The sequence below is a fragment of the Sinocyclocheilus anshuiensis genome, unplaced genomic scaffold (genome assembly GCF_001515605.1).
Source record: "Sinocyclocheilus anshuiensis isolate Anshui unplaced genomic scaffold, SAMN03320099.WGS_v1.1 scaffold195, whole genome shotgun sequence".
Classification (NCBI taxonomy): domain Eukaryota; kingdom Metazoa; phylum Chordata; class Actinopteri; order Cypriniformes; family Cyprinidae; genus Sinocyclocheilus; species Sinocyclocheilus anshuiensis.
The window spans coordinates 1183090-1196666 of record NW_015548236.1 but is presented as its reverse complement, the minus strand read 5'-3'; the positions used below and the strand labels follow the sequence as shown (position 1 = coordinate 1196666).

The following is a 13577-nucleotide window of genomic DNA, read 5'->3' as shown; positions in this document are numbered from 1 at the left end:
GGTAACAACAACTGAATTCTAATTAAATATATTTAGACCAAATCTAACCTTTTAAGTGTATTGAAAATTTCTTCGTAAGAAAAAAAATAACACTACATGAAAGATGAAGGGATCTCAGATAGCTTTTTTAATTTTTTCAGAAACAGCTGACCCGTCCAATATCCAAATTCCTGAACCCACTTGCGAGATCAGGGGGATACAGTATGGCAGTCGCACTCAGCTTCACTCAGACCAAACTCAACATGCCTGTAACTAGACAAAGCACTATATCAACCTTCTTTTCACCCAAATCCAGAGGTAAGACATCCCAGAGTTCTTTCATACTGTAACTGTTTCAGTTTACGTGATATTTTAAAATATATATACCTTTAATGTGATGATAAACTGTTAAAGCTAAATAATAATTACCTTTTGTCCTTTTCTGACTGGCATTTGTTTGCCCAGACCCTAACCCAAGTGCGGCTTATTCTGGGTTGTCCAGTTCCATGCACACAGAGGCACACGCCAGGGCCAAACGGAAACATGATGTGACTTTGGAGCCATTTACAGAGTCAACCAGTCAAATATCTGAGGAGCACTGTGATGAAGATTTTGAAAGATTGTCAGCCAAGGACCAAAAAGAACAGTCTTTTCTCCATTTAATATGTGGAACTGAGCCAGAGGAAGAAGAACCGTCTGAAAAAAGGAGACATGTTGTCCATTATACAGAAAATGTGTTAGAGACACAAGAATATTGGAATAAAGAAGCTTCAAATGAATATCCAAATCAGACAATTCCTGAAACTGAGACTTTCTTTCATGAGGAGTCCCCGGAGCACTATGATCTGATGGTCTGGAAGCCCTCTGAAGATGCACATAAGCATTTCCTGAAGTCTCCAGGTCCTAAACACACGGACAAACATGATTTAAGAGATCAGAAGGCCTCAGTTAAGGGGTCTATCTTAACTTCTAGGCCTGCCAATGAAAACCACAAAAGATGGAGTGCTTCTGTGAATACTAATAAAAATCAGGAGCAGTCTTGGCACAAAAATAAGGCATCACCCATGAAACGGATGGGGAAAGAGAATAGCTGGCCTGCATCACCTATTAAAAATGCTCCAACATCGCCTTTTAAACACCATCTCATTTCCAGTCCAGCTAAGTGCAGGTTAAAGGAGAAATACACTTTTCCCCCCAAAAAATCAGGTAAGGAACTTGTAAACACAGAGACGGTTGGAGAAACTTTTGCTACGCTGTTTACTCAGGACTCAGAGGGCTTCTGTGTGATTGCTCATCGTGACCAGCACTTAAGGAGCCCACTAAGAGACCAGAGCAATTTATCTGTGGGCAAAGATTACGGGAATAGTCCATCTGCCACTTCTTTAGGAAAAGAGGAGGAGGAATCAGATCTAGAGCCAGAGATGCTTTTCACCCAAGACTCTGAGGGAAACATGGTCATCAAGCATTAGCCAGAAACCGATGCGAAATACCACAAGAACGCAGAATTTTAAGTGTTTTTTTTAATTGATTTTCTTTCTTAAAATTTTGAAGCGCTTGATTTTGTTAAAGTTGTAATTAAAATATTTGAAAATTTAAATGAACATTCAATTCAAAAATAAACATTTGTACAAGTACAAATAAACCCCAAAAATGATTTGTTGTGTAATATTTGATAAAGATTCACTGCTTGCCAGCAGATGGCACCATGAAGCTTTTACTGTCAATGTTTGGTGTATTCCTTAAGCTGTGCTTGTAGAATCTGTATATTTTAAAGTAGGACATGACGTGTCACATTAAACAAGTTGAGTACATTTGAGTTTAAAAGCTCTATCATTTGAAATTAATTTACGTTTTGTATTGCTTTAAATTACCATCATGGAGCAAGGTGAATACTTCACATTCTGTTCTCATTTGCCAAGTTGATGATCCACCATTGCTGCTCTGTTTAAATTTGCTGTCAGGGACAGTTTCATTAAAGAGCCATGTGCTGACAAATTCACTCATTTTTCATGCATTTATAATAAATGCCATGGACTCCCAAATGTAATGATCTCCTTAAGGGACCCCTTCCTAAAATATAAAGGCAGTTTCATGTATAAAAACCCATTTATACTGTGTGAGAAAAATATTAAATAACGACAAAATTAAATAACCATTTTTAAAGAGAATTAAATCTTTTATATTATCCTTGTACAAAGCAAAGTTTAACATTTATAATACATTTTGTAAAAAAAATATTTTTTGTTCTTTTTGAAAACCCTTGCTCTAGAACAACTGAACCTTATAAAGCTTAAATCAGAAGATGGTAAAAATGCCAATACAATACAAATAACAGTGTAGTGAGTTCACAATGACTTTATTTGATTAAATTGATCTGGTAACATGGAAATACTTTGGTAAAGTACAATTTAAGGCATGTGATTTAATACATTGTACATGTTCTACTGTGTTTAAGCATCATGCTTAAGTGAGCATTACATTGTTAGTTAAATGTAGACTGTTTACTGACCAAGCAAATGTAACACAATTCCCTTTTATGGACTGAAGAATGCTACATATTAACACATGTTGGCATACACTCAAAATGAGCTGAAGTGTTCAAGACCTTCCTGTTGAAGAAACATTTAAAGCATTGAAATTTACAAGCAGATGTAAAGGTGTGAGTGCAAAGTGAGAACATCTAGGAAACAATTTTGGACATGAAGTTGGATATTTATTAGCTGTATTTACTTAATGTTATAACACAGCACATGTCATTACTACCCTGATGGTGTTGAATTACGTGGTGGCCGTCAATGCAAAGTTTCAGAAATGAGCAGTCTTGAGATTATAAATGAAATATAAAGCAATATTTAAACTATATTAAAATAATATAAAATCTTATCAAACATACCCCCAAAGGCACTCAGTTCAGTTGCAGAACAAAGACCAGTTGTCACACTCCTAGAATAAAAAGTGGGTTGATTGTAAAATGTCCATTGATTTTTCTCCTCTGCTCATGATTGCATATATTCTGCGTCCAAAGCCTGAAGATACAAGTTAAATAAACATAATAAACATGTTTTTTTGCAGAAGAAAATATTATGATCTGAAAGTAAATCTGTAGTAAATTACTGCACAACAGAACCAACATGTATTTAACATGAGAATTTATAACATCAACACAAAGTACTTTATAATGTCAAAAAAGACAAAAACAAACAAAATCCATACTTTAATAAATGAATGATTTTTTAAAATAAAATATATATTGTCATAGGAATAAGTAAACATTTGATTGCTTACTGATTCATTATTTTAACTTAAGTATAAGTACTTTGAGTTGCTGCCTAAAAAAATTCCCATATTCACACATAATGGTGCCATCATCTGTAATTACTTTTAATGTATAATAATTAATATATGTATATTATGTTTTTTTATTGCCGCTTAGTTAAGGAGAAACATCTCCATTTGTTGAAATGTTTCATAATTGGTTTGTGGAAAATGGAACTTTTTGTCCATATTTTGCATTTTCTGAGCCTAAATCTACATCTCACAACCACAATGTATGAATTCTTCCGTCTCCACTTGTTAGTGATACAGTGAAAGTGCATGAAGAATTCTGGGTAGGAGGAAAGCGATGACGAGCTGGAAAAGGAATCAACCAGCAATCTTTGTGGGCTCTGTCACCAGGCTGGAGCCGTCCCAAACCGTTGTAAACTGCTCTGGGATTGGAAACTCCCTCTGTTGAATACACAAGAAGATATTAGTCAAATAATGTATAAACAATGCTTCAACCTTTAAGGCTCATATTTGAATGTAAAGCAGGTCAAATCTCTGGAATAGAACATTGTTATTTTGGTACATGACATAATGTATCAAGAAAGTTATTTGTTAAAATGAAAGGTTATGCTAGCTCTATTTGTAGATATTTCCAGTGTAAATAAACTTACATAATCATCTTCTCCCTCAGGAACGAGGACGTTCATCTCAGAGCTCTTGGCACTGACAATCTCACAGTCAAGTGAATCCTTGCTCAAGTAGACATGGCACCCCTCAGTCTTGTTAATGGAAATAGTAGGAACTTTTCCCATTACCTGAAAGGCCAAAAACAAGTTTTGTGTTGTTCACAGGCAACAAAATACATAAGGGTGAAAAAACAGAGCTGCTCAGTCTGTAGTCCAAAAACTACAATTAGCTTGAAATAATTAGTATTTTTGAGCCACGAGTTCCTACTTGGTGAAAACAAGCTCTAAAAGTCTCTTGTGCTCAACAAGGCTGCATTTATTTGATAAGGTAAATAGTAAATATTGAAAAAAAGTAATATTGTGAAATATTACTACAATTTAAAACAACTGTTTTCTATTTTAATATATTTTAAAATGTAATTTATTTCTGTGATGGCAAAGCTGGATTTTCAGCAGCTATTACTCCAGTCTGCAGTGTCACATGATCCTCAGAAATCCTTCAGCATTTATTTGAAAATTTTTGTAAAAAATGTTTTACTGTCAATGTTGATCAATTTAATGCCTCCTTCTTAAAAAAAAAAACAATATTATATGTGGTTGATGAATTGGGCAATATTATGTAGTAATTTATTAGTAATGTTTGCTATAAAAGCATGTAGCAGCTACAAACATGTGTAATTTATGTCCGTTAACATCTCTTCAGTATCAACAGATGCATACCACAATGTTATTTAACATTGGTAGTTGTGTTGATTACGATATTCGTTATTGATTCTGGCAGTTATGACCATAATTCATGCACATACATTATGCTAATCACTCACAGATCAAAACACTTCAGACAACAACTTGTTATGCACAAACATTTACATCTAACCTGAAGCTGAATGTCTCTGGAGTTGATGATCTCAACGATGCCCACCACACTGTCAAACACGAGTCCGAGCTTCTTACAGTTATCTGTGAGGAGAGAGACAGACATTAGCCAGGCGTGGTGCATGGTGCTGCGATAGAGGAGGAGATAACGTTACTGAATAAGAGCAGCTTGTGTGACAGCTGGTTATGAGGAGCTCCTCTTACCCACTATGATGGAGTTGACTTTGCCTTTGATCTGGAGTGTGGAGTTGCTACAGCTAAAGACATAAACCACCTGTCTGAGCTCGGTCTCCTCTATCACCAGGTCATGAGACTTCTCCTGGTGCTCCTACAGGACAAATACATACAATAGATCCACTAAACACATGCTGGAGGCACGGTAAATCAATAAGAGTCTCACTACAAGTGCAGGGTAGCTTAGTTTACAAGTGTGTGAGTGTTCTCATTTTAAGACATCTCTACATTCATCCAACCCACTTTTTGGGAGATGATTATTTTTTTGGTGATCCCTGTCTTAATGAATCTCTTCCACTTTCAAATTAATCCTATGCAACTGAGAATGATTATTTTATATAAAACATTTAGGCTCTGATGGTATAATATTAATAAAAAATGATATAATAAAAATAACAATAACAACAAAAATAACAACAACTATAATAATAATAATAACCACTATGCAAAGTGTAATTATTAGTAGTAGTAATATTTATTATATATATATATATATATATAATATATTATTCATAATATAATATAATAACGACCACTATGCTAACTATGCTAAATAATATAATAAAATAATTAGATTAATGAATCTCTTCCATTTTTAAATAATTTCTATGCCACTGAGAATGATTATTTATATATAATTTTTAGGCTCCAATAAATATATTTCTATTCAGAAAATTGTATAATAATAATAATAATAATAATATCACAATGCTATTGAAGAAGAAGAAGAAGACGAAGAAGAAGAAGAAGAAGAAGAAGACGAAGAAGAAGACGAAGAAGACGAAGAAGAAGACGAAGAAGAAGAAGACATTTATATATACCGTACATTAGCAGAACGACACAGTTGACCAATGTGAATCTAGTATTGCTTGGAGCTGTGCAATAAGAATAATGTAATATTTTTCCATCGCATCAGATCTTATTATATATAAATCATCTCTTTTGTGTTTAACACAACTTTTTTTGCTTCCTTTTAATAAAAATAATTTAATTCACTAGTTGTAGTGCTTAATGTGCTATATACTGCCTTCAATGCTTTAGAAATAGCATGTAGTAAATCAATAAAAACTCTAGTATGATACAGTATTAACAGTAGTATTCTACATTATTGTCACACAGCCTCAACATATTGCATGTTTAATTTAGTGAGCAGCATTTAGTCTTGAAAAGAAAAAATGCAAACCAACAATTTTTAAGTTATTTTACAAATGAACTGAAAAAAATAATTAATTAATTTGCATTTTTATTTCCAAGATGATGATAATGACATTGACGTAAAAATATCAAGTTCATTGCATTGTGGGATACATTTGTCTTTTCTTTTATTTAATTTTGCCAAATGTAGCAAAACGATTACAAGTAGTATGATTTAACGCTGGACACATTCAGACACATGCCAGTTGATGTCGTGTGGGAACCTACCACTCTCCACTTCTTTCCTTCCAGCTCCAGCACGGGGGAATGTTTTTTGGCAGGTGCACACGCAGACGTGCTGGGGTTCTGACTTTTGGCTGGAGATCCCTGGTGTGTCCTCCCTCCCTGAGAGCGCAAGTTGGGGTTCTTATGGGTCTTCTGCTCTTCAGACACATGCTTCAAACCTGGAGGCAGAGCACATCACCTGATGTCAGTTTTGAAGGCAGTATAGTATTTTATTGCGTGACGGTGTTCTCCTGCCCACCTTTAGTGATGACCTCTCCCTGGTTGAGCTGTGCAAACAGAGCTGAGTGCTGGGCTGCTGTGTCGTCGGGTTTGGGGCTGTCATCCATGAACATCGGAGGAGGACCTGGTGGTGGAGGAGGAGGAGGAGGAGGGCAAGGACCATCAGGAGGAGCACTGAACAGTGAGGGAGGGGCTACAGGACTCTGTGGAGAACATCAGAGTTAGTCCCTGAGAAGTTGCAAACTGATATGCTCATTCCAGAATGGGAAAAACATCAAAAACAAAACTAAAACAGTATAGCTGTGAATCCACAGCCTCAAATAACACCTTTATAAAATGGTTAAAAACATTGTAACCGTGATGTTGATGAATTCACTGCAATGGTCATCTATCCAGTGGGGGGCGTAAGAGGCAATGGATTGGGTCTGTAGTGTTGCTGTTAACACTGTTAACAGTTCAAAAACCAAGGTGACCTCCATAAAAAAAAATTCAGGTATATTTATATTTCATATTTATAATGTATACAATTTATTAAAAGAAATGTTTGTAGAGCATCCCTTGGAAAAGGATTCTGAATTTTTTTTAAGCTTTAAAGAGTTTAAATGGCAAAAATCATTGATTTTTAATACAGTAATATGGCCACACATTAAATCAATATTTCTCATGATATTAAAGACTAATATATATACACACACACACACACACACACACACACACACATATACATACACATATATACATATATATATATTATGATTATTACAATTATAAGAAAAATGGAAAACTGAGAAATGAGTAGGTATGTTCAAACCTTTACCCACACAAATTATACATTTATAACACTATAATATAAAATAATAATAATATAAATCAAAATAAGCAGTGAAAGGTTCATTAGTTAACTACATTAGTTAAGATAAACTAAGAATGACCAATACTTCTACAGCATTTATTAATCTAGTTAATGTTGATTTCAGCATTTACTAATCCATTATTAAAATCACAAGTTGTGTTTGTTAACATTAGTTAATACACTGTGAACTAACATGAACAAACAATGAACGACTGTATTTTTATTAACTAACATTAACAAAGTAACTAACATTAACAAATAACATTAACATGAACAAATAAAAAGTGTAATAAATGTAATGCTCATTGTTTGTTCATGTTAGTTAATATATTAACTAATGTTAACAAACAACACTTTATTGTAAAGAACTACCAAATGTCTCTTTAGGAAAGTATATTGCTATATGGTTAATGCAATAATCGTTTGAAAGCAGTTCATATCAGTCCATGTGTTTCTGGCACAACTGGGATGATCTTATTTATCAACATTTAAAGTAAAAGAACAGATCCGTGTGGCACAGTTGGCTATTGTGTGACCCTGACGGCACACTTACGCCTGTTTTATATTGTCAGCACAGCTGCCACTGACAGTTGCACACGGTTCCCACTTCAACACTTAAACTGGCTTAAACAACTGTTGCACACTCATCTTTTCCTGTCTTGTACAAACACACACACTTCTAATCCCAATACTTGTGCTGATGTTCAGCATAGGTTACACAGTTGGGCAACCCAACCTCTGACCCTAAAGGTCATTTCCTCGTGAAGAGGTGAAAAAGCAAAAGCTGTTAGAGGAAGTGGAGAAGCACGGCAGAAAAATACATAGTGATGCTGGAGTTCGATTGTGTCTGATGTGTGAGGATACACAGAAGTAAATGAATTCAAAGGAGAGGAATACATGAGAAGCGAGTTTGAATTACGAGGAGTGTGTGTGAGAGCAGGTGTGTAAGCCAGAGACACACTAGGCTTTTGTTGGGGGCATTTCTATGGTAAACCCTCCATGCAAAAAGACCCAGATGACCACCTGTCCACACCATACAGTCCTCCACATACACTCAGAGTCCTCACGGCAGGAGGGACAGCTGACACACAGTCACTGAGAGCTCTCAGGTTTCTGTTTGACACACACACTATTTCACCCCGTGACAGACAAGATTTAACATCTCCAAAAGTCCCAGAACTGCTTAAAGGGATAACTGTGTATTCTTTCAAAGTCATAAAAGTAGTATGAAGCCGTTTTATGAAAGTAAAAAAAAAAAACGTTCTAATCTCTTTGTAACCTGACACATTGCTGCATATTATCAGTCAAGTTAAAGCCAGTAAAATAAAAAATTACTTTCCTTTACATACACTACCATTCAAAAGGGGATCGGTTCGATTTTTTTTTTTTATGTTTCCGAAAGAAGTCTCTTTTGCTCAACAAGGCTGCATATATTTGATCACAAATACAGTAGAAACAGTAATATTGTGAAATATGATTATGTTAAAATAACTGTTTTCTGCATCCTAGCTGAACAAAAGTCTTAATTTCTTTCCAATCTTTTGAACAATAGTGTAAATAGATTCAATTCATAGATTAAACTCAAAATAATTGTTTTTAATTTAGGCATCACAACATTATAATGTACAATATTTGCTAAAGATTACATTTAACAGTGTTATTAAATTATGAGTGTTTTTAAAGATTAACTTTAATCTGCATTCAACCAGCCTCTGTATGACTAAAAATGGAAAATATGCTTTTCTGTATTGCAGTTTCAGTTTTTCCTAATTTGAAACGGAAACATGATATCTAGCATTGCAAATATTTACATCTTTGAAAATGACAGATTTCCAAATTACTGTAGAGTTTTTATTACCAACATCAGCTGTTCTAATTGTACAATCTGAATATTCAAGAATATTCATATCATACTTCCTGAATACAAAACAGTTGAGGTGAGCCTTAAGTCATTTTCCAATTGAAAGTCTCACTTACAGTCTTGTTCCAGATGAGTCCAGTGGTGTGGTGCTCTTTTATGTAGGTCTGAAGTTCAGTCCAGATGTTCAGATAGGAACGAACCCACTCAACATGACAGGGGTCACTGGGGTCAACAGAGACACAAAAAAAAAGTTCACTGGCATTGTTTAAGTGAACAAATAAATCATATTTTCCTAAATGTACATGTACAACATTACTGTGAGGGAAATTTACTATGTGTGTAGGTACATTAACAAAAAGTACCAAACTGGTATTAAAGTACAGTAATATCATGGTATTACTTGAAGATCCTTGAAGTAGCAGATAAATACCATTATACATGACTATGATAATCATTATCACAATACCATGTAAGGGACATTTCACATTAACATAAACTGATCTGATATGAACTAAAAAAAAACTAAAGCACTAACGTGTCTTTGTAATCTTTCAGGACTCTGTTTGTGTAGAATATTGCAGCATCATTCATCTCCTTCACATACGGCCCTGGTTTCTGACACTGTGACAGAGCAAGACAACAAAGGGTCAAAAGATGGTCAAAGAAGCTTATGTACTCATAAAAATAAATAATAAGCATGGAAAAAAAGGATCAATTTCAAGGAAAGCACTAAAACTGAGGCCTTGAACCTTCGTTGTAAACATCAGCGGTAGTTTAAAGCAGAAAATGATAGAGTCCAGATCTGTCTTAGTCCAAATTCACATTGCAGTGATTAGATACAGCCATCCACAGCATGAAGACATCAGAAGAGTTTACATAATAGAAAATAAATACAAAATTCAAATATCAGTTTGGTGGTCCTCTCACCGATGACGCAGATGGTTTGTGTGAGGTCGTCCGGTTGTCACAACCAAAGAAAATATGCCTAATGGATGGATGTGATGTTGTTTGAAGTTTATTTGGTGGGCTTTCATCACTAGCATCAAGCCATGACTGTTTCTGAATGTGCAGTCTTAACAGTAAGCGACTTAAATGCATAAGATGCATGAGCCAAACCAGGTATTTGTATAAAGGAAGTTGGTGACTAGACTGCACCACAGTGTGAGACAGAGAGAAGTGCTCACCACAGCCACCCAACCCAGAGCGGGGATGCTCTCGCTCACGGCAGACAGGTGGTTGAACAGGCTGCTGCCGCGGTTCTTCTCCCGGAAATTCTGGACCTCCTGGATCTGGTCGGAGAGGGGTCTGAGGAGGTCAGCCATCTCTGTCTGATTGGGAATAAAAGCAGGAAAGCCATCAATCAAAAGTTAAGATTAATTTGTGGAACATCAAACAGTCTGAGTTGTGCATAAATGCAATGTATGCAATTGTGCATGTGCAATGATGGCAGTATCAATAAGAGCTAACAATTCAGGTGTAGAAAGACCAATTATTTTTGAGGAGGTATTAGTGATTCTAAAAAGCTTATTTCTGTTGGTGCAAGAGAGCATGGTGAAATATAGCAAGTAACACAGTACAGAATAATGGATTCATTGATACTGCGATACAGAAGGAGCAATTGATTTGGTTTCACTGAAAAGAACCTAAGTTTACGTATGACCAGAAGTCTTTGTTGGCAGCGTCTATGAATGTCTGTGACATGATGGTCAAAACTTAGTTTATTGTCTAAGATAATGCCCAGGTACCTGAAGTTGTCAACAATGTCCATTGGCTGGCCATTGATGGATATAGGACAGTAAGGAATAGAGAATTTGTGTCGTGGGTCTAAAATTTGTATGAGCAATACTAATAGTGATAATTGTCTTGCAGGCTCTAATAAACCACTTAAATACAGTATTTTGCCATTTTAGTAATTTCATTTGAAACAAAGTCAACAGTGAGAAAACTTCCATTCATAAAGTATCCATCCCTTAATTTTATAATTCAATCAAATTAGTCTAATAATTCAATTAACTCTGAGCCCAGCTTTTATAATATATTTCAAAGATGAACAAAAGGAGATTTTGTGCTATATACCACTGTAGAGTTTCAACCTCTTCTATTAAAGACCCTGAAAGGATGTCTGCATAGATTTCCTTCTTGTTTTGATGTATTTCCTATTGAAAGTTGGGCAGCACGCACACGCACACACACACGTGTGTGTATAAACTAAAACAAATTAAAAATTACAAGTAGATAGATATGCTAGCTAGCTAGATAGATAGCTAGATAGATAGATAGACTAAAAACTAAGACAAATTAAATAAAAATACTAAAATATCACTGCACATATAGAAGAGTTGTATGTGGAATAACATGCTAGCATTTCTATCATGACATTGCCGAAATAGTAAAAGTAGCACACTAGCATGCTAGTCAGCTGCATGTGGTATTGGAATAGGAACATTTTTCATTCTAGAGCATCTGATTTTAAAATCTGTATAGACCAACCTGAATCATCAAAATTTACAGAATTTACAGAATTCACATTAGCAACATTTTGGCAAAATTTCATAGGCACTATTGTCTTTCGGCAATAGTGTAGCAATGCAACACTGTATAATGTCCTCTAGTCTAAAGGGAAAGAAGTGACAAATCAAACACCTTTCTGATGATCGTTTGCTGCATGGCCAACTCAAAACCACTGCAAAATCTGTGTAGGCAAAGCTTTCAGCCTTACGTGAAATTCTCAATCGTGTAGTTTCCTATTGAAATGACTAGATTACGCCCACAAAAATGTGCTTAACGAGGGTAAATGTGACCGTACCTAAAGACTGTGTACATCTATTAGCATACAGAGTATCTTAAAATTAAACAAACAGAGAAACAGCCACTCCACATTAACTCCAATTTTGATTTAATTGGGCCTTTTCTGCAAGCACAGAGAAAAACACAGAGCCTGAGGCACCCAAGCGGACTTTTATTAGTGGGATTATTTTTTCCAATGAAACGTCCAGCGAGCTTCACCTCCCTCCCACTCAGCATTCCAGCCCGTGATGGGGAGATCCCCCTCGCCTTGTAAGGCCCTGTCCTGTACTGATGTTTACAGTTTACCTCTGCACAAGGGGGAGAGGGAACACACTGTTTCCTTTGTTAAATGAACGTTTTTATATTTATGCTTGTGTTCAAGCAGTTGCCATGTCCACCATTTCAGTCCATTTCACAAGAACTCGGTGCGAGAATGAGGACAACTGACTTCTCTGGACTAAAAATACCGTTTCTTGTTTTCAGTTAGACTCATCAGCTCAGGCTAAACTTGTGTTCATGTGCAAATCACAAGAAATCACAGTTGACCTGACTTCAACCTCATCAAATGAGTGAGAGATAAACAAACAAGACAGACAATGTGTATTTAGACAGTATATGTTGGCACACTGTGTATTTATTCATCTATATTTACACGTTTTGTGGCTGAATGTGACTCATCATTGGTTTTTGGTGTCAACAAGGTTGAAGTGTCGAGGGTTGTTGTGGCTTGAGTTTGTGTATGTGTGAGTGTGGCACAAAGCGATAAAGACCGAAGGGGAGTGAAAGAGAGAGAGCAAAACCGTATTTACATAAATTCCTCCCATAACAACATGCACATGATTTTCATTTCTGTGAACAAAGGCGCCTCTTTCATCCATACTCGGACATTACAGCCCTTGTTAAGGCGCTGTCCGAAGTGCAAGTACCTTTCCAGCATCATTCTGAACTTCCCTTCCCATCATGCTTAGCCACGGAGAAGAACAGAAATAGCCTGCCTATCTCTGAGCTATGAATGGAGCCAGAGCTAAGAGCTTTCTCAACCGATTATGAATTGCACGGCAAGAAAGCACTGCTTCACATTGAAATACACTATGTGTGTGTGTGTGTGTATATACAGTCGTGGCCAAAGTTTCGGCAGTGACAAAAATGTTGTGTTTTACAACGTTTGCTGCTTAAGCTGTTGTGGTGTTCATTCACATTGTTTCTAGATTATGTAGAGTGATCAGATGCATTTTAAATAATTGTTAAAAGCTTCACTGACCAAAAAATGAACTTTTCACAAAAAAACAAATTTCACTGTTTTTTGATCCTGACACAAAATGACCAGCTAACATTAATTGACTAATCATATCAGCAGCACATGTGAAAGTGTGAATGA

General features: G+C 35.7%; 2 protein-coding genes across 5 annotated transcripts in view; one reads left to right on the top strand and one right to left on the bottom strand.

Annotated features, from left to right (window-relative positions):
• Nucleotides 1–143: 143 nt before the first annotated feature.
• aunip (aurora kinase A and ninein interacting protein) lies at nucleotides 144–2077 on the top strand. Its single transcript, XM_016441865.1, has 2 exons — nucleotides 144–297; nucleotides 445–2077. Exons 1-2 carry the CDS (start codon nucleotides 204–206, stop codon nucleotides 1446–1448), a joined length of 1098 nt encoding a protein of 365 aa, XP_016297351.1. The 5' UTR covers nucleotides 144–203; the 3' UTR covers nucleotides 1449–2077.
• A 1149-nt stretch (nucleotides 2078–3226) lies between these two features.
• The window catches only part of LOC107654678 (cyclase associated actin cytoskeleton regulatory protein 2), a 23811-nt gene continuing 13460 nt past the window's right edge, over nucleotides 3227–13577 (bottom strand). For all 4 annotated transcript variants that reach the window (XM_016441862.1, XM_016441861.1, XM_016441860.1 and 1 more), the window contains 9 exons: nucleotides 10597–10740; nucleotides 9948–10033; nucleotides 9529–9634; nucleotides 6718–6901; nucleotides 6462–6637; nucleotides 5010–5133; nucleotides 4807–4889; nucleotides 3915–4058; nucleotides 3227–3705 (listed from right to left, as the gene is read on the bottom strand). In XM_016441862.1, the coding sequence (XP_016297348.1) occupies nucleotides 3622–3705; nucleotides 3915–4058; nucleotides 4807–4889; nucleotides 5010–5133; nucleotides 6462–6637; nucleotides 6718–6901; nucleotides 9529–9634; nucleotides 9948–10033; nucleotides 10597–10740 (1131 nt within the window). In that variant the 3' untranslated portion in view covers nucleotides 3227–3621. The remainder of the gene's footprint in view (nucleotides 3706–3914; nucleotides 4059–4806; nucleotides 4890–5009; nucleotides 5134–6461; nucleotides 6638–6717; nucleotides 6902–9528; nucleotides 9635–9947; nucleotides 10034–10596; nucleotides 10741–13577) is intronic.